Raw genomic sequence first — 27,698 nt, forward strand, 5'->3', positions numbered from 1 at the left:
CATTAAATAAATAGTTTTGAAGATATGGAGTTCTTGATTTCATTTTTGTCACAGCCAATTCTGTCTTAGATGTAACCCTCTTTGTACAATTACAAGTACTTTACTAATGTAAAATCATAGTGAAGTTTATTGCATCAAGTGAGCGTAAACAGTTTTTGTAATATATTCAATCCCAGATTCTAAGTAGTGAATGCATAAGTAGGTCAATTGCCATTCTTCCAGATTGTCAGTACTTGCATGTGTGGTACATGTGTGTGTGTGTCTGTATGGGTATCCTGCTATGAACTGACATTACATCTAGAAGTGAATCTCTGCCTTCTGTCCATTGAGCCCTGAGAGTGGTATTGTTTCCCTGCAACCCTGAACAGACTAAAGTGGGTTTTAGAAAATGAATGAATTAAGTCATTAATGAACATGCTATTAACCATGTAGCATTTTTATGGATTTTTCAAACGGAGTGCCACAAAATCTTTGAAATGTAGCCTGTTGAAACAAACTTACCATAACCAAATATAAGTAATCATTTGCTGTACCCACGCATTTCAGATTGTTAAAGCTGTTTAATGCTTCTTTCACGCCAGGCTCCCAAAGAACTAACTAGTGCATTCTGCAATAAGCTGTGATGAAATAAAACCTGTGACAAGCTTCCAAAGAATTATATGTAGTCAACGGTTTGCAAATAAATCTAAATATGCTTCATCTAGAAAATTAAATAAAATGATGAACAGAAAAAAATAAGTTATGTAGACTTTAGGGAAACATGGGAATACAAAATGTAAAGGTAGATTTGAACTGATATATAAGTGGGAAAAGGAAAAAAAAAGTGAAGAAGATTTACTTGCACATCAGGTCAACAAAGCCAAGCTATACAGTCCAACCCACTTATTTCTTTATGTATCATGGGCATTTATTAGGAGAGAGTATGTTAGTTAAGAAGATTGTGTGATGGGGGTATGTTACACACAGGCAGATAGTAATGCCCAAACTATCAGAGACATGGGGGCTAGACCCACCTATCCATTGGTCAAAGTTACTGTTAAATACTGTTAGGAATGGACTGTGCTTCACATGGATGGGAAGCCTTTCCAGAGCATGGAGATCTCTGAGACAGATATCTGTCACATCAACTTGTCTTATGTATGTCACAAGCAAAACTTTTATTCTTGAATCTAGTGGTTCTGATGCTGTTCATTTTGTGGATGTGCAAAAGGTCCATCAGAGCTGGATTTGGGGATGTCTTGTTCTTAGTAACCTGTAGGACTCAGAGTATAGAGATAGGACTTTAACGTGATTCTTTTAGAGCAGTGTGTTTATATCCTGGGTGTCTCGTGGTAAGGAGCCTTTATCATTCCAGTTGCTGCATATGTCTAGTCAGGTACTTTCCAAAGAGAGGCATTATATGCAGTGATGGGTCTGATTATGGCCTAATAAAGTGGCACTGTGACTTGCCTGGACCTGGAATCCATGCACTTTACTTATAGGTTGGAGGTCATAGAATGATTTTATTACTACCTTGACCCCTTGTTGGTTAAAGTCCAGACTAGTATCTAAATGTGTTCACAGATCTCTGACTACTGGGTCAATCCTTAGTATTGTCTTATTGATGGATAATTAGCCTGGGTGGCAGTTTTCACAAAAGTCACTGTAATGCATTTCTTGGCATTGAGTTTTGGACTATAAATTTGGCACCAGTCATTTGTGTGTGTTAGACCCTCTTCTAAGATGTTTGTGTAATGAGGGGGATCTGTGATAGCTCCCAGTTTGCAGTCATCTGTGAATGTGGTCAACCAAAGGCCCTTGTCATTAGCCTTTACCTTTGGGAAGTAGGAAGTAAACAATTTAAAAGTTTGGCTTGACAGTAACAATAATGGAAAAGACCACCCTGTGTGTGTGTGTGTGTGTGTGTGTGTGTGTGTGTGTGTGTGTGTGTGTGTGTGTGTATATATATGATATACACCGTTTACAAAAACTGTTACAGTAATATTTATGGTGATAAAGGAGGACATGCTGAAATAATGATAGATAAAATTCAGGACAGAATGCTATGAGTAAGTAAAAACATAATGGGTAATATTTGGTAAATACCAAGGAAACTAGTTCTCAAGGCACTGGAAACATAGCCAATCAAGTGAAAGTAAAACTGAGTCAGTAATTTGAACATTTTACTTGTACAAGTGTAGCCAATAACCAGTCAGAACCAGACCCTGTCCTTTGTATCTGTGAGGAAAAGACCTTAACCATTATGCCAATTATTACAGACACCCGGCATATCACATTATAGCCCTAATATATAAGGAAAATACATTTATTGAAAGAGTAGCAAAACTTTTTTAGAGAGTGGCATTGTTTATGTATTGTAGGCCATTCCAGACTTATTGTAATTTGAGGATGTCAGCCAGTTTGTATACGAAGAATGGTAGTCAATTGAACAGGCAGGTAACTGTTTTCTCTTTAGATTAGGGGACACTCTAGACAACAAGATACAAGCTGAAGACATCACAAGTTGAAGACATCTGTACAGATTTCAGTAAGGCTTTTGATTGTGTAGGCATCAAATGACAGGCTCAGAAATGAATGAAGTTAAAACTAAATGAGCATCTTGTAGCATGAATCCAAGAATGGTGGGAAGTAGTCTGAATCAGCACTAATGAAATAAATTCCTCTAGTTAGAGGAATTCCACAGGTATCACTGCTAGACCAGTACTCTTCTATATCCAAGCCACATCCCTTAAATTCACAGTATATACCCTTCTATATCCAAGCCACATCCCTGAAATTCACAGTATAACTGTAATCACATATGCTTATAATGTAAAGTTGTGCAAACAGGTATCACATATGCCATGTATCTAAAGCTTTGCAAGCAGATATTGAGTGACAAAGATGAAGCCTTACAAACCATCTTAGAATGTGACTTTGTAATTTTAAAAATAGTCCTATTTCAATTAATGTGCATAAAATAAATATATTACACCTTAATCAAGTTAACAAACAATTCGGCATCAACCTCCTCCCAATTTTCCCTTTTTGTATATGAGGTTGCAGTTTCACATCAAGAGACTATCACCTAGTGCCAGTGTTCACACAGACAGGTGGCTAGCCTTGGAAGCACAAAATAGGTCCTGAAAGTGTTAATTCAGAATGTAGACCCATCCATTTGACAAGTCTGATATGCAGAGCCATGGATCAAATTATCATGAAAATGATCAACAAGGACATTGGCAACTTACAGACACTGAACCCATCCTAGTTTGGCTTTGTTGAAGGAAGGTCATGCCTACTCAAGCTGATAGACATCTTTCAGGGGGTCATAAAGGCTATGATGAGGGGAAAATGGTGCATATCACCTGCCTTGACCTGACCAAGACATTCGGTACAATGCCCCACTTAGGTGTTGACAAACTCTCAGAACTAAGTATAAATCCCTATATATCTTACATAACTTACTAGATTGCTGGCTAGCTTACAAATAAGACCCAATAAGTCATGATCATTGAGACCACCTCCACCATGAGACTAGTCACCAGTAGAGTACCCCAGGACACCATGTTGGGCCTGCTCCTGTTTGGCATCTACTTCTCAGAAGTAAAGGATAATGTCAACGGCCTCTGGCTCACCAAGTTCACAGATAGGTTCATAGGTGTGTACTAGGCTAACAATCACTAAGGTCATTATGTGCTTAGACATGCAACGAAAAGTGACCCACACATTTGCTTTATATGGGTGGTGATTTATTGACTGGCTCTGTCCATCAGAGGGATAGGAGCCAGACCTGAGGTGAGTTTCTGATCACCCATGCATTGGTCCAGGTTTTGCTGAAAAAGGGATGGGGGGGAACTCTCCTTCACATGGATGGAGAGCCTGTTCCAAATAATGGGTGTTCTCTGAGAAACCCACCTCTCTCTTTCCAACATGTCTTATTTATGTCACAAGCAAAGTTTAGGTCTTTTAATCTAGTAGTACTGATGCTGTTTGTTTTGTGGATGGGCAAAACGTTCATCAGAACATGGTCCAGGGATGCCCTGTATACAAGTTAAAGATCACCCCTCAGAAGTCTGTATACTGAGAAAAGAGAAAGGGCTTTGAGGCAATCAGCATAGGATATTGTGTTTACTTCCTGTATTTTTTTTTTGTAAGGAGCCTTTGTGGATGTTCCAGTTGCTGCATGTGTCTGGTCAGGTACATACCAAAGGAGTCATTATATACTATTATTGGTCAAATGAGGGCCAAGTATTGTGGTATGATGACATCTCTGGACCTATATGCTGTGCCCTTGCTTATAAGATGAGCAACATAGAAGGATCGTCTTACTATCTTGGACACATGCTGGCAGAAGGCTAGGTTACTATCTACGTGAGTTCCTAGAACCTGACTAGTGAATCAACTTTTAAGGATGTTTTATTGATGATGTAGTTACCTGGGGTAGTAGACTTCCCAAAAGGTACTATAATGGATTTCTTGGTATTGAGTTTTAAGCCATTTCTTTGGCACCGATCATTCGTCTGCATTAGATCTTCATGGAGGGTATTCAGTGACTGTTCCCAGTTTGTCAAAGGCCTCTGACATTGGCTTTGACATCCAAGAAGTAGATCCCAAAGAGGAGTGGGCTCTACACAGACACGTGGGGGACTCCACTGGTGACTGGCCTCTTTGTGGACCTTGCCTCACCAGTTCTAACCTCCTGGGTCCTATCATTGAGACAGATATTTATTCAGAGTATTATAAAGAGGTTTATACCCAATTCTGTAAGCTTGTTGACAGTGCCCGAGTGGGATGTCGCATCAAATGCATTAGCCAGATGTAGGTAGTATGCACCACTTTCCCTTCATCAGTTTGCCTTAGTGATCTTTTTAAAGATGTCAACCAGATTCAGTAAGCATGGCCTTGTTTGACAAAGCCAAATTGGGACGTATCCAGTGTCTGGAGGTCACCTATGTCCTTGTTGATAATTTCCATGATAATTCTTTCTATGGCTTTGCAGATAAGACTAGTCAGACTAATGGGTCTGTAGTTTCCAGGATCTGTGGAATGTCCTCCGTTATAAAAGGGGATGACTGTTGCAGTCATCCATTCATGTAGCCTAAAGCCTGTTTTAAGATTGTAGTTAAGTAATGACTCCAGGAGCCATGATAAGTCGTATTTTAGACTATTCAGGAGACATTGTGGGGTGTTACCAGGGTCTACTGAAGCCTATTATTGGCTTTAGTGAGTGCAGCCAGTGCATGCTTCCTAGTTATAGCCGGAAAGTTATGTTTGAGAGTATTTTTGAGAGGCTGGTTAGGATTGAGAGGGAGGCAATGTTGGAAATTAATTTGTCTCCTAACAAGTTTGAATATCGCCTTTCTCAGTGAATGTGGCTTCCATTAACCACTAGTTCAGCACATTGCTGTGTGCTGCCCTCGAGGTCTCTGATATAGCTGTAGAAGACCTTATGGTTGTCTTTCACCTGGGAGGCTATCTTAACCTCGAAGTTGGCTTTGCTTGACCTAATTAGCCCTCTTAGTTACTTATTTACTTTGATGAGAGTTTCTATCTTTAAGAATTACCCTACTTGAATTTTGCCATACATTTTTTTTTTGTTGTATATCCTGTTTAATTTGGGGAGGTCACCCATTATTTTTGTTTCTAGGGCTAGTCCTGGGCTTGCTTCTGGTAGGTACAGCAGCCTCTATGCAGCCATTGACATGGTTGTACAGTGTGTCTAAGAAAAAGTCAGCATAAACTGCTGGTTTCTCTGTGTTTGAAGGAGCATTACAGTTTGACAATCCATCACTTAATAAAAGGTAATTTGCCTTGGAGTAGCTCCTAACTGTTACTTGTTTTAATGGGGTTATGGAGTTGATTTTGATTTTGAAGGATACAGCTTTATGGTCAGACTTTACCAGTGAAGATGAGACATTTGGGGAATGGTTACAAAGTTTTCCTATATATGTAATCCTCTAGTGGATTGTATTCAGTATTTGCTTAAGGATGTTTGTATTTACAAATTTCAGGAGTAGTCTCTGTACCTGTAGATTTGAGGTTGTGTAGGTTTCCCAAACTATAGAGGGCTAATTAAATTCTCCTTTTAGTAGCATGTTATATTGAATGGTAGTGTCTCCAGTACGTCTTGATTATGCATTGTGAACTTCTTGGGACATGGAAGGTGACATATAGCTGGCTAGGATATGATACAGGATTTTATCTATGGTAATTTGCATGTGGAGGAACTCCAGCTTGTCATCCCATTTGACCACCCTGTAGGTATGCTTGCTATTGCTGTTTATTGAGATACCTCCTTTTCTGTGCAGCTACTGGTCTAAAGATGTGGAAGGCACTGAAACCTTACACTGATGGAGTACTCTCTGCTGCTTTAAACCATTTCTGTGTAACTGCACAGATGTATATATTCTTGAGTGTGAGGAGAGCTTGGAGGGAGTGTAGTTTTTTGTTTAGGCCACTAGTAGTGAGCAGTAATACCTTGATGTTCACTTGAGTTGGTTTTGCTGTGATGGTAAGTTTGGCAATTTGGCATTGCCTAAAAAGGCACTATGGGGTGGATGAAGTTTTAGCTAATATTTGAAAGCCTAGAGAGGAAATGTGCAGACTGTCCTTGGTAAAGCAGCAAGGTCTGTTAACCATGTCCTTCCAAACTGGCAATTATTGGATCCCCATAGAATGGCACCAGAAAGATAGCTAGTTGTTGAAATCAATCATTTTTTGCTCATATTGTGGGATCTTCCTCTGTGATGGTAACATGGTGCTCAGTGCTAAGCTCATACCAGATTGAGACACATAGTTTGAAAGCTCCATAATGTGTCTCTCCATATACTCCAGGGAGGTATATCTCGGGTCATTTACACCTACATGGACTGTGATGTATAACCCCTCTATATTCATCACTAATCAGTATAATGCAATTTTCAGCATGCACCATACAAAGCACCTACAGCAATTGTAGAGACCTCAGAGGTTTCTAACTAAGAAGATCAAGGGACTCCAGCACGTGCCTTACACAGACCGAATAAAGTCCGTGTCACTATACTCAGTATTATATAGACTTCTTAGGGGAGAGTGAGGAGAGCTTGGAGGGAGTGTAGTTTTTTGTTTAGGCCACTAGTAGTGAGCAGTAATACCTTGATGTTCACTTGAGTTGGTTTTGGCATGCCTCGCTTACAGAGCAATCTCCGACCCAAACTTAATGAATTTGCTGTACATCAGTAAATCAAACTGTACCAGCGCTACCTGTTCCAGGGACCTACATATGGCCTGCGACTTGAATAGGACGTGCTAGAGACACAGGTTTGTCTCACAGTGACTACTGTATCTTTGGAATAGACTGCCACTTCATGTGAAGCAGAGCACACCTATGGCACTGTTCAAAATTAAACTGGACAAGTGGATGGAGTACTATAAATTCTTACCAGAGATAGCAGTCATTACTAAATACAGTCCTGGGTATTGACTAGAGTATCTTTGGTATTACATTGAGATGAAATGTCTAAGCTTGAAATTACCTCCAATTCAATAGCCTAGTAACCTCCTGTGATCTTATAATCGTACTGGTACCTGTGGCATAATGAAATGAGTGAATGCATGATTTTGCAGATTCTGGCTCCAGATAAGCAACTAACAGATGTTCATCGTGTTTCACTGTTGCAGTCCTTACAAAATGGGTTATCCGGTGCCCGGTAGCTCACAGTCGGCCAAAATACCAAAGTCCTTGGTATAAGACGTCGGCTGCCTTCAGTTTAAGCCTGAAGTCAGGATGTCAGGTACAAAGGAAGGCAGCCAATGCTATTTCCTCAGTCTTTCTTGCCGCGGAGCCCGAAGCAGAAGCATTTTGCATGAGTGCCGGTTGGCAGAGTACCTTCTTATTGTATTCTGACTGTTTAGTTGAAGACATCCTCAGATAAGTACCTCGTTGGGGACCCTCTTTTCTTGCTTTAACGAGTGTCAGAGAAAGTTAATAACTGTCTTGCCTGTGGAAAACAGGTTCCGCACCGTGATTTTCACTCCTATTGTATCACTTTTTTGGGCCTTGATGGCTTTTAAGCATCTTCTCTCTCCTGGTACTCTTCTAGTCAGGACAGACAACACCAGAATTGTGGTACAACAACAAGCAGGGAGGCACTCACTCTTACCCCCTGTGCAGACAAAGCATGATACTATGGTATATGGCAGCTTCCATGGGCATTCATCTGATAGCTCAGTTTCTTCCAGGAAGGCTCAACACCTTGCAGACGGGTTGAGCAGGCAGATCCTGGATCATCACGAGTGTCAATTAAACAAGACCATCTTCTATCGCATCATTCAGTGTTGGGGCACTCCCCAGGTGGATCTCTTCTCATCTCCGACCAACCACCTTCTTCCAACCTTTTGCACCAGGGATCATCACAACAAAGCTTGGAAAGTAGATGCTCTGTCCTTCCCCTGGACACAGCTATCGATCTATGCATTCCCTCCTCTGCCTCTTCCCAGAGTGCTGTTAAAGATAAGGGACGAAAAACCAAGGGCCATCATCATAGCTCCAGACTGGCCCAGGCAACATTGGTATCCACTTCTTCGCAGTCTCTCCCAGTCCCATCTTCCCCTGATAACAGATCTCTTGGTTCAGGAGGGGGGGAAAAATTCTGCATCCTCACCTTCAGACTATGTATTTGGCAGCCTGGCTTATAATTTAAACCTTTCCCAACAGGTAGTTGTGGTCCTTCCTGAGGCCATAAGGCCTAGCACTAGGAAATTTGTGCAGATAAGTGGAAAAGATTCTCCATTTGGATGCAGACTAGAGGGGGGAGACCCTTTTCAACCTACCCTTCCTCTTATTCTTAACTATCTGGCAGGCTTACTTAGTGGTGGACTTTCCTTTTCTTCTGTCAAGATTCATGCTTCAGCTATTTCTGCTCATTGTTCCTTTGAGCATCCCATTTTATCTCATCGCTTGGTGAAACAGTTCCTCAGAGGAGCTAGCAATTTAAAGCCTCCTAGAAGGGCACCTACTCCTGCTTGGGATCTTAATTTTGTACTTGAGAAACTTACTCTGCCTCCCTTTGAACCAGCTGCCTCAGCAGATTTGAAGTTTCTCTCCTGGAAAACTGCCTTTCTCTTGGCCATTACTTCAGCTAGAAGAGTGTCTGAGCTGCAGGCCTTAATGGCAGTAGAGCCTTTTATCACCTTCCATGTGGATCGGGTTTCTCTTCGAACTAATCCCTCTTTTATGCCTAAGATGGTTTCTAGCCTGACTCTTAACAAGTCTATCCACCTGCCTACCTTCTTTCCTAATCCTCAGAATAGAGGAGAAAGGTTACTGCATTCCCTGGATGTGCATAGACAACTTAGATTTTACCTGGACAGGAATAAACCTTTTCGAAAGTTAGATCAGTTGTTGGTCAGTTTTGCTCCTGGAGCTCAGGGCAAAGCTATTTCTAAGCAGAGTATTTCTAGGTGGATTGTTCATTGTATTCACTTTTTTACCTACAGCCTGGCAAGGTTCCTCCGCAGAGTATTAGGACCCATTCCACTAGAGCAGCCTCTACCTCAGCAGCTTTTTTAAGAGGTGTACCTACTAAGGACACAAGCATCCTACAAAAGGGTCTCATAGAAACAGACAACTGGTGCCAGAGCCATGGCCTCAAGCTAAATGCCAAAAAGTGTATAGTCATCCCCTTTGGCAAAAACAAAGTGCCCACAAATTACCACATAGGTGTGGTAATCCATTAAGTACAGAAGAAGTAATTAGGGACCTGGGGATCCAAGTTGATAGCAATCTCTCATTTGACAACCACGTGGCCAAAGTGGTTAGAAAAACATTTTATATAGCGCACCTAATCATGAAGGGATTCACATCTAGATCAGGGGAGGTCATCGTGCCTCTTTACTCATCAGGCCCATACTTGAGTACAATGCCCCTTTTGGGATGTACCTTACCAGACACCTGCAGCAACTGGAAAGACCCCAAAAGTACCTCACCAAGAGGATCAAAGGGCTCAAACAGATGCCATATGCTGCCCGGTTAAAGAAACTCCAGCTCTACTCAGTGGCATACCGCCTGCTCAGAGGCGATCTGTGCCTGACGTATAAAGCCATATCCAACCCGGAATTAATGGACATGCTGCACCTCAGAAAATCTAAATCCCATCGAGCTACGCGCTCAAGAGACTTGAACCTCAGCACTGAAATAAATAGGACATGCTGGAGGGACAGATTCATAACCCAGAGGCTCCCTTCACTCTGGAATAAAATCCCAGTCCAGGTTAGGCAGAGTCCCTCATTGACTCTCTTCAAGAGGAATCTTGATGAGTGGATGGGAGATGGTAGGTTTACCCTGGGTATCACTTCTGTGTCACTGTTAGACAGAGGCACAGTATATTAACCTCGAAAAAGGGCATAGCAAAATTCATTTAAAATGGGTGGCGAAAGCCAAACACACTCTGGCTAGGCTTATAAATGCCCTAGGGCAGATAGCCTAGTATGAACCTATGAACCTATGACATCCTGGAAGCAGCTACCTGGACTTCTGTCCACACTTTCACTAAACATTACAATTTACCCGTGTTTTCTAAGTCCAGGGCTGGTGCAGGGCATCCTTACCAACCCTTAATCAGTGGGTTTTCCTCCTCCCTTTTGTTTTTTTCCTGGGCTTTGGGAATCAACCTATTTTGTAAGGAATGCAACAGTGAAACACGATGAACATAGTGCAGTTGTGTACACTTACCATAAATGTAAATGTTCAAGTGTATTCACTGTTGCAGTCCTGCCCCCCCCTTCCATCCCCCCTTTTTTCCTAGGCACAGACTGGATTTTTCTTTTCCTGGTCTAACCGTTATTGGGGGCTCCTGACAGTTAAGGCAAGAAAAACTGAAGAAATGCCTTTCTTTGTACCTGACGTCAGGCTTAAACTGAAGGCAGCCGATGTCATATACCAAGGACTTTGGTATTCTGGCCGACTGTGGGCTACCGGGAGCCGGATAACCCATTTTGTACAGACTGCAACAATGAATACACACACACATCTACATTTATGGTAAGTGTACACAACTGTACTTTATCTTTTCCTTGTTCTTTCTGGTTAATGGACATCAGTATCACTTACAATGGAGTCCCCTGTGACAAGAGTCGTGGGAAGTGTGTTTGCTTGCCTTAGGGGCTTAGTGTTTGCAGCTGCACTGAGAGTGACAGTATGTGTGCCGTTGGGTGTTGTTTTTTCTCAATGCCTTTGGGCTTGCTGAGGCATAGCTTTGACAGCAGGTGATCTTTGCAATCTTTGTTGTTTAGCAAGATTGCTTTTAAGTGCCTCAGCATATGTTAGTCTGTGTGTATTATGTACTATGTGAGATGGGTGCTGTATGTATGCTTTTGACAATATGATGTGCACTTGTATGCAAGAGTTTAGCCTACAAATGACTGTAAATTGGAAGTTATTATATAGTCCCCCACAGCAGCAACATACTATAAGAGGGTCCAACACAAACAAATGATTGTTGTCAAAGCCATGGATTAAAACTTAGGGTGAAGAAATGCATTATAGTGCCATTTGGCAAATCGTCCACCCAAGCTAATTACTCCATCAATAAAATACCCCTAAGAGTTGACCCAATAGTTAGGAAGCTGTGTGTGTGTGTGTGTGTGTGTGTGTATATATATATATATATATATATATATATATATATATATATAGAGAGAGAGAGACAGTAATCTGACCTTCGACCAACATGTAGCCAAGATAGTAAAATCATTCTATGTTGTCCAGCTTATAAGCAAGGTTATTACATCCAGGTCCAAGAAAGTTATAGTACCACTCTTCTCAGCCCTTGTCAGACCCATCATTGTGTACAATTCCCTGTTTGGCATGTACCTAACCAGGCACTTGCAACAGATGCAATGCCCTCTAAGGTTCCTCACCAAGAGAATCAAGGGTATGAATACGAATGTCCTACACAGATCACCGTAAGGCCCTATCTCTGTGCTCAGTTTCCTATAGGTTACTGAGAAGTGATCTATGACTAGTATATAAGGCATCCTGAGATCCATCTCTGATGGCTCTCTTGCACATCCAAAAAACAAACACCACCAGAAACACTAGATCCAAGGACCTGAATTTCACCTGCGACATAAATAAAATATGCCGGAGAGAAGAATACGTGTCTCAAAAGATCCCTGTGGTTTGGAATAAGCTCCCCATCTACATGAAACAGAGTTCTTCCCTGCTCCTCTTCAAAAGAAACTTTGCTCACTGGATGGGAAATCATAAATTCACCCCCAATCTTGCCCCCATGTTTCTGATGGATAGAGGTCAACAATAAGTAAATTAATTCCTAACTAAACATACCCCCCCCCACATAACCTTTAGCTACTTCTTTATTAATATACCCCTTAATAAAAGTGTCCAAGCAACTTTGGGACAAAATTGGGTTGGATTGCAGGTCTATTGTAAAGACCCTGGTGATTGGTAGCTTACCATATGCCTATGAAGTCCTAATAAAAGTTATGAGGACTTTAAATGTCTCAGAATATTAACTGAGGAGTGCCATACACAAAATCATTAATAATCTTGAATACCAAAACATTAGTCTAAAAAGATTGACATTCAAATATCAAAAAAGAAAAGTAGAACAAACCTAATTGCCAATCTCTGCTGTACCCCAATCTTGCCTAAAGTAATGCCAACACACTAAGATCATTTGCTTATTTGATCACTTATGTCAACATAAAAGAGTTTAATATTCTAAAATATTTGACAAGCTAGAGGTTTCAAAAAATGTGAGTAAGTGGTCTGATCCTATGACTCTTTTATCCCATGACCAAGTAAGCTACATGATCTGCATGCTGTCTACTCAAAACATACTCATCCCATTATATGAAAAAGGTCCAATCTGGAACAAGGCAGCAGTATCTTGACACCATATACAAAGTCATGTATAGAAATCTAGAGGCATGTTCAGCAAGGATTTATTCATAAAATGAATAAAACATCAATAGGAGTACTGCAACTCCTAGGAATTTATTTCCTTTGGTATAGAAGACAGACATTGAATTTGGATAGCCAAAGCACCGCACAGATAAAACATTTCACTGTATGATTTCACAGTCCCTGCAGAGAGAGGATTATGAGGTTTGATCTTATAGCAAATTTATGCCACCTTGTAAAAATGAAAGTATTTTATGATTTAATACAGGTGTTAATGCAACATTGGAAAAAAATCTGGTTGAATTTAATAAGATAGATAGAATGTATAACATGACCAAGCAGGAATGGTTGAGTTTGAAGCAATTAAGTGAAAATGAACATCTGGTCTTTAAACCTTCAGATAAAGGGGGAAAGCTAGTAGTCATGAATAACCAAGACTATTATGAGATGTGTATGGAACACTTAAATAACACAGATGTATATTGCTTAGTGCAAGAAGCAAAATATTTACAGGCAGTTAATGATTATGAGTGATTATTATATAAGGGAATGTGTTTAAATTATTTTTCTAAAACAGACGTCAATGAAAAATTTACCAGTAAAGAAAGTATTGCCAGATTTTATTGTGTTCCAAAAATACACAGAAATATTACTCATCCCCCAGGACGACCAATAGTATCAGCTACTGGTTATTTCACACACAATTTGGGCTGTGTTCTGCATGAATGTTTAATTAAAACAGTGGTTAAATTGCCAGCGTATATTAAAGATTCTTTTGATTTACTAGAGAAATTGAAACAGGTATGCTGGCAATCATAGGTTCATATGTTCATAGGGTGATACTAGGCTATCTGCCCTAGGGCATTTATAAGCCTAGCCAGAGTTTGTTTGGCTTTCGCCACCCTTTTAGATTAGTTGACTGTGCCTCTGTATAGTAGGTCACAGAAGGGTAGCCCTTTTAAGGTTAGTTTACTGTACCTCTGTCAAGCACGGACACAGAAGAGATCCCAGGGGTAAACTTACGATCTCCCATCCACTCGTCAAGATTTCTCTTGAAGAGGGTCAGTGAGGGGCTCTGCCTAACATGGATTGGAATTTTGTTCCAGAGTGAGGGGAGCCTCTGGGATATGAATCTGTCCCTCCAGCATGTCCTATTTATTTCTGTGCTGAGGTTCAAGTCCCTGGACTGTGTAGCTCTAAGGGATTTGGATTTCCTGAGGAGAAGCATGTCCATTAATTCTGGGTTGGACATGGCTTTATACGTCAGACACAGATCACCTCTGAGTAGACGGTACGCAACTGAGTAGAGCTGGAGTTTCTTTAGCCGAACAGCATAGGGCATCTGTTTGAGCCCTTTAATCCTCTTGGTGAGGTACTTTTAGGGTCTTTCCAGTTGCTGTAGGTGTTGGGTAAGGTACATCCCAAAAGGGGCATTGTATTCAATTATGGGTCTGATAAGTGATGAGTAGAGGGGCACAATGACCTCTCTTGATGGAGATGTGAACCCTTTTGTGATAAGGTGGGCTATATAGAAGGTCTTTCTAACCACTTTGGCAACGTGATTGTCAAAGAAGAGATTGCTATCTACTTGGGTCCCCAAGTTCCTAATTACTTCTTCCGTACTTAATGGATTACCACCTATGTGGTAATTTGTGGGCACTTTGTTTTTGCCAAAGGGGATGAGTATGCACTTTTTGGCATTTAGCTTTAGGCCATGGCTCTGGCACCAGTTATCCGTCTCTGTAAGACCCTTTTGGAGGACTTGTGTCAGCCAGAGAGTCGATTATGGCACCCAGTTTGCAGTCATCTGCAAACTTGGTCAGCCATAGTCCACCCATGTTAGCCCGTACCTCAGAGAAATATATACCGAACAAGAGAGATCCCAGGACCGAGTCTTGTGAGATGCCACTTGTAACTGGTTTAGAGTCTGACATGGCACCTGCTATTCTGACCATGTGGGTTCTATCCCTGAGCCAGTTTGCAACCCATCTTGTGACATAGGGGTTGATATTTAAGCTGGTGAGCTTATTTATGATGCCCGAGTGGGGTATTGTGTTGAAGGCTTTTGCGAGGTCCAGGTAGGCTGTGTGGACTACCTTCCCTTCATCTATAGCTTTGGTAACTGTTTCAAAGAAGTCGACCAGGTTCAAGAGGCAAGATCTGCCCTTAACAAAGCTGAATTGGGTAGGATCCAGTGTCTGGATGTTCCCAATGTCTTTGTTTATGATTTCCATGATGATATACTCCATAGCTTTGCAGACCAGGCTAGTCAGGCTTATAGGGCGATAGTTTCCGGGGTCTGTTGTGGCACCACCTTTGTGGAGTGGGACCACTGTTGCTGCTGTACACCATTCCTTGGGTACATATCCTGTAGTAAGGCTGAGATTGAACAGTGACTTAATATGAGGGTTTAGATCTTCTTGGAGCTTGTGTAAGACACAGCCCGGGACACCGTCTGGTCCCATTGATGCTGTGTTTTCTGCTTTGGAGAGGGCAGCTCTCACCTGTGCATCTGTAATCTCAGGAAGGTTACACTCTGTTTGGATAGACATTTGCTCTTTTGGGGGGGAGAAGTTTGCACTGAACCTTTTTGCCAGGTTGTTGGCAATGTCTGTGGGTTCAGTGTATTTTTTGTCATTTTGCACTAACTCAGAGCATATCTGGGAGTTTCCTCCCAGGTTTCTGACATAACTAAAGAAGGCCTTGTGATTATCTTTAGTGCCTTGTGCAATTTTTCTTTCAAAGCTGGCCTTAGATGATTTTATGAGGGATCGTAGTTTCTTGCTAGTACTGATCAGAGACGCCTTCCCTTTTTGGGATTTTGCTCTATCATGTATTAGCTTTCTCCTTCTGTTGTATAGCTTACTTATGGCCGGGGTCCACCAGACAGGTCTCCTACCTTTGGAGGAGTGAGTCTTGGTTTTATTTGGGATAGCATGCTCCATGCATTCCTGTAGGTGTCCATAGAATGCTTTTGTAAAGGATTCTGCATTTTGGGCCGTATTTTCCACTTGCCCGGGGGCTTTGAAGGATTCCACCTCGGTTTTGAGAAGTGTGAAATTTGCTTTTGAGAAGTTCTTCACCGTGGTTTCCTTGGCTGGGGGTGGGGACGGAATCTGGATGTCCAGTGAGATTTGTTTATGGTCTGATCTTACCAATGAGGGGTATACCTCTGGTGTGGAACATAGAGACCCCATGTTGGGGATGACCAGATCCAGTATGTTTTCCCCTCTTGTGGGAGTGGTGACCAGTTGTTCCATAGCATTTGAGTGTATAAATTCTAGGAACCGTTGGGCGAGTATGTTTGGGCTTGAGTAGTTTTCCCAATCAATGTTTGGGTAGTTAGTCACCTAATATAATGGTGTTTGGAGAGACCTTCATATTCTCCAGTGTTCTCAGGAAAGCCAAGTGAAGTTCCTGCGTTTGGGAGGGTGGTCTGTAGCATGCTACAAACTGAAAGGCAGTTTTGCCCACTGTTAGTTGCACATGGATGGTCTCCGATGCTTCATGCAGTGCCACTAACCTGGAGGTGTGGGTATCTTTGATAAATATGGATACTCCCCCTCCTTTTGTGGTTCGGTCCAAGTTTTGGGGCCGAAAAGCATGGTATGAAGTGTAACCTGTGTTAGTGCTGGGGTGCTCTCGGGAGCCTTGAACCAGGTTTCTGTTACTGCACAGATATCTATATTCTCCATACTGAGGAGAGTCTCGAGTGCGTGCATCTTGAGGTTTAGACTTCTGGCATTGAGCAGCATTACCCTTAGTTTTTTTTTCTTTGTGTTGTGTATGGAGGTGGGTTTGTCTTTTGAGCCTTGCCTAAAAAAGGCACTATGGGGGAGGCAAGAGCCTTTGCCAGTATTCGAAAACCCAGGGGTGACAAGTGCAAGCCATCCCTAGCGAAGCAACGTGGCTTGTCAAGCATGTCATCACAGGCTGACAGACACTGGATCCCCTTTGAATGACACCAATACTTTAGCCAATTGTTAAAATTGATCATTTTGTCTTTATACTGTGACATCATTCTTGGTGAGGGTAAAATGCTACTCAAGGTCAGGGTCATACCAGCCTGGGCTACATGATCAAAGAGCTCCTCTATGTCTCTCTTCATGTAGTCCAGGGAGATATGTCTCAGGTCATTCACACCAGCATGGACAATGACAGTGTCATATTTGTACTTGCTTTGGAGTGACCTGAGTGCTTGTGTTATGTGGCGGATCCTGGCACCCGACAGGCAACTTACAGTGACCTTCTCCTTGTTCAGCCTGGTGAGTGGGACGTCAGTGTGTCTGACAAAAGAGTCACCTATTACAAGTGTATTAGGTGTGTTGTTTAGCCTTAAGGGCTGTGACTGTGTGGCACACTTTGTGAGCTATGTGCTACGTGGGTATTGTTTCGTGGTAGGGGTTGCTTGGTTGTCTGCTTTGGAGGTCTCTGCTGCTTAGGCAGATTTTTATTTAGAGCCTCCGACTATGTTTTTGTGTGTTTATGTGTTTGGTTTGCTGATGCGATAGGTCTATGTGAGACTAGATTTGTGGTGTGTGTGTGATTACCTTCTCCTCATGACAGGCTGTGCCAGTACTGGGTTGAGAGAGCTTAGCCTCCAGTTTGGCTATATAGTTGCATCTCTCACATATATGAGCTTGTTGGGAGGAGGAGAGTGTGGTCTGTATACATAAGGCAGTTGTAACATTGCCTCAAGATTCCCAGATTCACCAGCTGGACTGGAGAGTAAGCCCGAAACTGACCTTTGGACATGCCTGAATAATATAGGGAACTGCTTATTGACTGATCAGAAAGAACCAATAGGGAGCAAGTACTTAAAAGGAGTATAAGAGGATGCTGTGCTTCAGTTTATTAGTGTTTACCTATGAGATTACTTATGCGAGCAAGTGCAGGGCTTTAGAATGAAAATAGAGTGCTTAATGAAAATAGAGTGCTTATTTTGACATGTAGAGCAGTTCTAAGGGAAAAAGTGAAGAGCAGACTTGTACTTTCTGGTAACAGACGTGATCAGTCTGTATACCAGCATAGAACATCATTCAGGCATGGAGGCATTAAGCTATTTTATGGGGGATAGCCCTAAAACTCAGTACATTAAGGAACTAGTACATTTCTGCTTGGTCAACAATATCTTTGAATTCAATGGCAAATTATATCAACAGTTACAAGGAGCGGCGATGGGGGCAGCTTTTGCCCCCATTTATGCAAACCTTTTTATGGGTTTGGTTGAATACAGTGATATTTACAGAAGTTCATTTTACAAGAAATATGTTGTGAATTATTTTAGATACATAGATGATCTTATCTTCGTTTGTAAAGATGGGAAAAAATAAGTAAATACCTTTATTGAATATCTGAATAATAGTAGATTCCTAATTAAATATGATGGTTTGCAAGAAGGTAATTGAGTTAAATACTTGGATTTAACAATAGAAGGAATGATAGATGGACAGATAAGAACACAAATGTATAGAAAATTTGATAAGCCTAGTCACATGTTTTATGCGAATAGTTGTCATCCCGCACATACAGTAGAAGCTCTGCCATATGAAGAAATTCTAAGAATTAAAAGACATTGTAGTGATTTGGAAGATGCTAAGATAGAGGCTACCACAGTAAGTAATATGTTTAAAGGGAGAGGTTATTCTGAACTAATAGTTAAAGATAGTTACAATAAAGTGTTTGGGCACAGAGCAAGAAATCCCAAAAGTAAATATATGCATAAGTTATGTACTAATATTCATAATGGATGGGATTCAAAACAAATAATAGTTTTTGTGTCCAAACACACTATTTTTTCAGATAAATTGCAAAAAATGCTTACAGGTTTTTGGAACATTGTAAGGAGGGAAGTGACTTCGCTTACAGATGTACAACTTAAATTTTCCTATCAAAAAGGCAGAAGCCTTAAGGATTTTTTGGTGCATAGTCTCTATAAAAAAACAAGGGAAATTATAGGGAATTTGAGTCTTAATATAGGCTCTAAAGCCTGTGGTAAATGTTCTGTTTGTCATTACATAACTAATACTTTTGAAGAAATAAGTGGTAAAAAGTTTGAAACAAAAGGATATTACACATGTAAAAGTGTGTGGATAATTTATACCATAAAATGTGAGTGTAATAAATTTTACGTAGGAGAAACCAAAAGAAGTCTGGCTGAAAGAATTAAAGAACATGTCAGAGATATGAAAAATCATAAAACAGTTAGCCCTTTGGCAGAACACTGTGATTAAAAAACATGGAGGGTTACCTTTAAAATTTAAAGTTACTATTTTAGAACAAATTAATTCTAAATATATTCTGCGGTGGTACAGCAGTAGCATTGTTACCTCACAGCAAGAGGTTCTCCCGTTCGATTCTTGGCTTGGCTTGGGAGTGCCTTCTGCGTGGAGTCTGCATGTCCTCCCAGCGGTTGGGTAGCATTCGAAAGACATGCGTGCGTTTGAAGGTTGGGCATTGAACTGACACCTCGGCATTTCGTAAAAAATCTACTGCCAATCATTAGCGGACCGGAGTTCCGCTGTGGCGACCCCTTACTGGGAAAAAGCCAAAAGACAAACAAACATATTAGTGAGAATAGGATGAAGTATCTTTTAAGAAAGAAGGAATCTATTATAATTCTTAAATATAATACACTGCAACCCATAGGACTTATCAGGGAATGCAACTGGAAAAGTTTTATTTAGTGATGTAATAATCTGTGTGTTTGATAGTTAAAAGTAGGAATTTAGTATATTAATCAATTAATGAAATTGATGTGTTTTTAGATGAGTATGTAATTGATTAATTAATGCTTATAATATAAAAGTGCATGTAATGTGTAGTTTAGTTACTCTGTAAAGGCTATTTGGCCGAGGTGCTACGAGGTTACAGTGTTGCTTGTTTTCGTGTTACAAAAAGTTGCTATTTTAGCTACATTTGAACTGTATCAATTTGTTGCTGTTTTATTGGATTTTGTATCAAGTTTGCTGCTGCTTATTCAGACTTGGATTTGCTGAACAAACTGTTTCAACTAAAGAAACCTGGAGAAGTGGAATTACTGGGATATAGTGGTTTGTTTTTTAGAAGCTGTTTTTGTGGTTTACAGTAAAAGAGTTTAATATTCTAAAACAGTTGGCAAACTAGAGGTTTCAAAAATGTGAGTAAGTGGTCTGATCCTATGACTCTTGTCCCATGACTAAGTAAGCTACATGATCTGCATGCTGTCTACTCAAAACATACTCATCCCATTATATGAAAAAGGTCCAACCTGGAACAAGGCAGCAGTATCTTGACACCATATAAAAAGTCATGTATAGAAATGTAGAGGCATGTTCAGCAAGGATTTATTCATAAAATGAATAAAACGTTAATAGGAATATTGCAACTCCTAGGAATTTATTTCTTTTGGTATAGAAGACATGCATTACATTTGGATAGCCAAAGCACAGCACAGATAAAACATTTCACTGTATGATTTCACAGTTCCTGCAGAGAGAAGATTATGAGGTTTGATGACATTTAGCTTGAAGGAGAAAAAGGGGTACCCACCAGAACAGTAAAATAATGAAAAGCATTACTGCATAGTTTAAGAAATGCAAACTCTTTGGAGAGTTTCAGTATAAAACTACTTAAATATATGGGGACAAAATATGTTATAATTTATAAGAATGATGGCTGTAGGTCTCTATATGGTCTCTTGCCAGTACTTTATGGCATAATATGGTATGTTATGACATTGGAAAGCATGGCATGAAGAACGGAAAGCCAAAGATTGTTACTTCAGCAATGTACTCAATGGTAAATTATAAAGGTTTTTTTTCCCTTTAATGAGTTCATGTGTTTTAGATTTAGATCATTTTACAAGCTCATATGTAGTTTGATATTCTTGAGTTATATTAAATTATTTCTAATTTTAGTTTTAAGATGAATTATTTTTTAGGCTGTTCATTTATTAAGTTGGGTATTTTTAAGGTGGATATTTACTCATTATATGTTGTATACTTCAATTATTAGGTGCATCTTTCTTTAAGGCAGGCTCCTTACATTCTGATGTGATGCATTTAAACTCGCCTTACATTTGATTAAATAGTTCTGATGAGGTTCGATTATATTGTATTTGGACAAAGGCGCTTAACTTATGTGTGGTTGATATCAGTAAATTATAACATTTTATCCTTGTATTCTGGATTTATCAGTGTTTATCACAGTGGTACTGTTTCGTGCTCTATATTCATGCGCTACCATTGAGTACATTGTTGAAGTCATGATCCTTGGCTCTCCTTTCTAGATGCCTTTTGGTTTATTGGTTTTATTCCATGCAGCTGTAATTACAACTTTGTATTCCGTAGTCTGTTTCATAACAAACATGTCACAATATTCTTCTTTTCCTTTCACAGGCCAAGACACCACTGAAACTGTAACAATGATTAATGAATCACCAATCCTAACATACACAGACCTGGTTGGTTTCAGTTACCAGGCTGCAAATGGCATGGAGTTTCTTGCATCTAAGAATGTAAGTGAACTTACTGGTTTATTTGTTAGAATGTTCAGGTCTTACGCTGAATGTCTGAGTCATTCTTTTTCTTGGTGAGCATTTGAAATTGAGAGCAGCAATAGGAGTTAAATTTATAATGCACAATGCCAGGGGTTGGAGAAGAAAGATGTAGAACTGAGAAACAACGTGGACACTTTGGTCAGCCATGCAAGTGCTCTGGACTTTGTACTGTATTTACTGGTTGTGATCCTCTGTGACAATATGTCAGTGCCCTGGACCTTTACTATATCTATTGGTGGTGATTTCAGTGACAATGTGTCCGTGATCTAGAGATGTACTGTATCTACTGATGGTTATCCTCAGTGACAATATGTCAGCATTCTGGAGCTGTAATGTATCTGTTGATGGTGATGCTCAGTGACAATATGTCAGTGCCCTGGAGCCGTACTGTATCTACTGATGGTTATCCTCAGTGACAATATGTCAGTATTCTGGAGCCGTACTGTATCTACTGATGGTTATCCTCAGTGACAATATGTCAGCATTCTGGAGCTGTAATATATCTGCTGATGGTGATGCTCAGTGACAATATGTCAGTGCCCTGGACCTTTACTATATCTATTGGTGTCATTGTTCTGGAGCTGTATTGTATCTTCTGATGTTGATTGTCAGTGAGAATTTCTCAGTGCTCTGGAGCCATACTGTGTTTACTGATGATGATCGTCAGTGACAATGTGCCAGTGTTTTGGAGCTGTACTGCATCTACTGGCGGTGACCCTGAGTGACTCCAACCCATTGTGGAGCACTGTACCTTTAATTTAGTTATGTGACTTTAGCCCTCCCTCACTTTTGCTGGGTAGTGTTCTACATATATGTTTCACTTCAGTGAGAACGTGTTTTCTTGTTTCACTCTACACTTAATGTAACTGGTGCTAGGCCACATTTCCAGAAAAGTAATTCCCTGTGTAGTCTCACCACAGTTGGTAATTTTGCACCTTCATTATGCAGTTCATCTTTTCATTTCACCTGACATTTTAAAACACACAGCCATATACAATACATATCTTAGGAACAATTTATTGAGTCTAGAACACGGCTGCAAAATGTTAATTTGTAAAAACATCCATTTAATAATAATCAGTTAGATGTATTGTTAGTTACCTCAATACCCTACCCATGCATATTATTACCACATCACTCCATCTAAGAGCTTCATTTTATATATATATATATATATATATATATATATATATATATATATATATATATATATATATATATATATATAGACAGACACACAGTGCCTTGAGGTCCCCTCAAGGCACATATTAGGGAAGCTTAACTCAGATAACATGCATTTTATACCTTCTGTTACTTTCATTTTATTCCATAAGCTACATGTATTACCAGTCTTTGACTTTCACAGAATGCACACAGCCATTACAAATTAAATCATGCCTTTACTGAAGTAAACTCGTCATATCCATATACAAGTTTGATAACTTTGAAATGCTTTTCAGTTAAACAATAATTTGTGTACTTAAATAACAGATTGTTTTCTGTGTGTTACATCAGCTTATCAACTGTTGGAAGCACTCCTAGTCAAGAGAAGGATGTAGCAAGCTGTGCAACCCTGGCTGCTACAATCCTGTAGGGAGTTTCCTTTATGGTTGTGTTTGTGCAACATCAAGGAGTGTGGTGGCAGAGGCCCATACCTCTCAACTGTCTAGATTTTCACAGAATGTCCAGATTTTTCCCTCATATTTCGGATCTATTCCTTATAAAATTTGTGGGGGGTTTTGGGGGTTTTTTTTTGGATTTTTGTGGTAAATCAGTGAGGAGTAAATTCAATAAATAATGACAGGCATTTGGGTTACAGAGTTCATATCCTTCAGAAGATACATGGTAACACAAGACCTCTTAACCAAGCAACTTTCTAAGTTTATAAAAGCAATATGTAACATTTGTCCCAATTTTAGGGTCTTGTCTCACCATTATTTGTGTCTTTATCCAGATGTTTTGTGCTTAGAGGTTGAGAGCTATGCAGAAACCCCCATGTAAAACATGTTTTTGGTGTTTTGTGTTTTATTTATTTTGTTTATTTTACATTTGTTTACCAGGAGAGTCTGACTGGGCTAAAAGCCCATTTTCAGCAGAGGCCTAGGGTGAAAAGCTCCAAAGACACAAACAATAAACTTAAATCTCCATAAGACACAAACAATAGACTTGTAAGCATTACATAAAAAATAAAGATACAGTAAACAGAAAAAAGTTGGTATAGCTGTTGACAATACATAATGTCTATAGGGCAGTTGAGAAAAGCAATATGATAAACAACAATATGCATAAATTAAGAGGGGAGAGAAACTGAAAAGATAAGGGTAATTTTTCTAGAAGTTTACATTGCCAAACAGGTAGGTATTACCAACAGGTAGATAAGGCATATTATCAACACATACCAGAGCAAGCATAAGTATTCGGGGCTGTGCCATTGATGTCTTTGGGAGAAAAACTGGTATAAGTCAGGGTGTAATCTGTGTATCAACCTGGGGAAGACTCGTACAGAAAGTAGGAGGAGAAAAGATTTGTACTTTCTGGGATGAACTTGAATTAAAAAGGATGATGAAGGGGGCTTTGTATTCAGATAAGGATATAAGTGGAGCTGTGTTAGCAGAGGCAGGGTGAAATAAAAAAATTGCAGGGAGATATTAGATAGCTAGGGAAGAGTGAGTGTAGCCTAACATACAGAAATTGCTATTGCATATGATTATCCTGGGCCTGTACAGGTACAGTACCAAGAACTAGATAAGTGTGACCGAAGATGGTTTTTGAAGTTGGTCTTGCTGGCCAGGATCCTGATATCTGTAGGAATGGTATTCCATATTTTAGCAATAGCACTTGAGTAGAAGGAGTCACCAGAGCTATTCCTGCTTTTGGTTACTTGAATGAGAGCTTTATTGGTGGATCTTAGAGCACGGTTGTTAGTATAGTAGGCCTTGAAGAGCTGTTTTTTTTCGGATTGGTATAGGATTTGGTGGGTGGTTATAAGTTGATTATAGGTAAGTAAGTTTGGTAATTCCAGCCACGATAATTGTCTGAGGGCTAGACAATGATGGGTCATGAAAGCAGAGTTTGTGGCCAACCTTGCAATTTTGTTATCGCATTTGGTTAGTTTGTTTGTCACCTTTGTTTAGATTAATTAGGATGGGAGAAGCATAGAGTAATGTAGAAATTAAATGGGTTCTAGCAATGATGGCTTTACTGTTGTCAATGAGGTAGTTTTTACATCTGTAAAGGGTGCCACTTTTTTGTGCACTTTAGTTATTGTTTGTGCTATGAGCTTGTTAAATTTCATATTGTTATCTGTGATAACTTTTAGTAGTTTGGGCTGTGAAATAGGCGAGATGTGGATGTTGTTGTTAGAGGAGATGATTTTAAAGGGGGGAATAGGGTCTATAGCTTTTTTGGGATGAAATAACATTAGCTGTGTTTTATTTGGGTTGAGTGTTAGTTATGAGTCAGCTAACCATGTTTCGACAGCAGAAAAGGATTCTTGGGTAATCTTTTGCAGTAGTTGGAGAGAGGAGGCAGGGCAGATTAGGGTGGAGTCGTCAGTGTATTGGACCTGGCTGGTGTGGAGGGTGGCTTTGTGGAGGTCATTGGTAAATAAGTTGAAGAGGAAAAGACCAAGGATTGGATCCCTGTGGGTCACCTACAGTTACTGGCAGAAGTAAGGATAGAGAGTTTTGCCATTTTATGGCTTACTGGCAGTTGGATAGGTAGTCCTTGAACCATGATACTGTGGAGTTGCTGAGGTTGAGTTTAGAGAGTACTGTAGGGAATTTGGGATGTGAGACTGTGTCAAAAGCCTTGGACAGATCTAGAAATATAGTGGACACAAAGTTACGATAGTCATACACATTTCATTACCTATATTTATCATTCATATTTTATAGATATATATTTATACATTTACATTTATATTTACATCTCTATACATTTTTAATCTATATAAACACATTTGCACTATATTTAAATTTATTTTTAGAATGTCTATATATGAAGTTTATTGTCATCATTTTTGTGTCTATTTTATACATAGTTTTTATACATATACTCACAAGCTCACATACATATTCATCTATTTATTTATTTATCTATTTATTCATACGATGTTCTAACAACATGTTTTATACTTGTACATATATTTCATATCTAATTTAATTCTATTTTAGCATATACTACTGGAATAAATTTTAAGCTTTTGAGTCATACAAAACATAGCTATATTAAAGCATTTCAAATGAACTACACAGCTTCAAAAGTTTTCCAATTGATTTAAATCCTGAAGTTTTTACATATTAACATTTAGCGTGGTTACACCTTATGACATACTTCAGAACTAAGAAATGCCAATGTGACTTTTGATGAACTATTGAACATGTCTGCATTTATAGCTTTATATTTTGTTTAAGAGTTACTTATCATGCTGCAATGTTTATAGTAACAAGTTTTCTCTGAAGCTTTACGCAAAAAATTATATGCTATCACTTTTATCTATTTATTAAATTTACATGTATTTTTAACTCTGGCATGAATTTTTAGATATATACATGATGTTTCATTTTGACTGTTTTTTAATTATTGAGTTATTTAGTTTATAAATGCAGCTTCCATTTTAAATATTGAATGTCTCAGCCCAGTTCTCTAAATGTGTTTTTAAATGTGTTTTTTTCTGTGGCTAATTGATTAATTTAATTCATCTGCTGATAGGCTAAGCCTCCCTATAAATTCATTGAAGCTAACATTTTCAAATTGTCTGATGAAGCGTATGGTAGCACTTCTGTTCTATTTTAACAATAAAAAGTCAAAAATTGTTACGTGGCAGAGTCGGAAGTTTTTATTATATATATATAAAGTTACGATTGTTCCGTTCGTGATTTACAATGTTGTAAAGCTTATAAGGGCTATAGTGGTACTGTGATCGGGGCGAAAACCATGTTGTGTGTTTGCCAGGAGATTATTATTTAGAAGATGGTTAGAACCTGGGAGTGAATACATTTCTCCAAGATTTTTGAAAGGGAGATAGAATGTCAATTGGTCGATAGTTTAGGTCAGTTGAATTTCCACCTTTGTGAAGTGGTATAATATGAGAAATTTTCCAAAGGGTTGGGACATGTTCAGAGATTGCTGTATTAATTAATAGAGAGGATATGAGATGGCTTTAGCTGCAATTTTGAGGTATTCATCTGGTAACTGATCAGCTGCTAGGGTTGTGGCCTTTAGCTTTGTCAAATATTTATAAATTGTGTAGGTGGAGACAGGTTGTAGGGAGAATCAATTTTGGTCTGTTGTTGGGTCATTAAGATTTGGGTATGTTGTGGTTGAATTGGTATTAGTAAGGTTTAGAATGGAATTGGTGAAATGTTGGTTAAACTGGTTTTGTTTTGCTACTTTTTTTTTCAATCACAAAAGAATGCTGTGTCTGTAGCTTTTGTGATTAATTTTGGAGATATTTCTTGGTAGACCGTTTATGTAGTCAGTGTACCGGCATCAGTGTAATGTGCATCAATCTGAGGTCATGTTGACTGTTAACACACTCAACCGTGATTAAATATTTTATTAAAGTTCAATAATTCAGTTTTCATCAGTCTCTTTTACACAGAATGTACAGGTCCTTTCCTGAGTCCCTAGCATTGCTTCATGCCATCTTTCTTCTGGCAAGATGTCCTTTTGGGTCACTGATGAGCCCTTGTCTGGGAACCCAGACTTCCACTTGTATAACTCTCTATGACAAGCTCTTCTTTACTTGTGTATTGGGATCTTGCCTGTATAACTCTCTTGGGCAGGCACTTGCCTTGGTATCCAGCTTCTGCTTTTCTACCTTGGTCACATTCCTGATTAATCCCTTTGCCACAAGAGTCAAATGGCTTCCGGCTTCCCTTTTCATAAAAATATTGCTTCTGCAGGTGTTACTTTGACTCCAGCTGTAGGCTGCAACAATGCATAACAACTCTTCCAACTTTTTCAGGCTCCTGTGGACCATTTTACTGAATTGACAGGTCATCTAAACTGACTAAATGTGTGTGTGTGTGTGTGTGTGTGTGTGTGTGTGTGTGTATTTGTATGGGTCTACTTCAGAAGCCCGACTGCTCACTTACCCGACTTCCAAAATACCGAGACGAAAAGGCCAGCGAGCAAACAACACAGACATCCTGGAAAACCGATAACAAACCTCCCACAACCCTAAGATCTAATCCTAAAAAATTCTGGAACTCTGTTAACCAAATATTACATCCCGGTAATCTTAGCTCCCCAATCCATGCTCAGACA

The 27,698-nt window shown here is 39.5% G+C and overlaps 1 protein-coding gene across 1 annotated transcript in view; it reads left to right on the plus strand.

Moving 5' to 3' along the window:
- PDGFRB (platelet derived growth factor receptor beta) overlaps positions 1–27,698 on the plus strand; it is a 743,049-nt gene that overhangs the window by 594,401 nt on the left and 120,950 nt on the right. Inside the window, exon 16 of the mRNA XM_044070754.1 lies at positions 21,265–21,383. Within this exon, the coding sequence (XP_043926689.1) occupies positions 21,265–21,383 (119 nt within the window). The remainder of the gene's footprint in view (positions 1–21,264; positions 21,384–27,698) is intronic.

The sequence above is a fragment of the Protopterus annectens genome, chromosome 4.part1 (assembly GCF_019279795.1).
Source record: "Protopterus annectens isolate FY-2018-M chromosome 4.part1, PAN1.0, whole genome shotgun sequence".
NCBI classification, from domain to species: Eukaryota; Metazoa; Chordata; order Ceratodontiformes; family Protopteridae; genus Protopterus; species Protopterus annectens.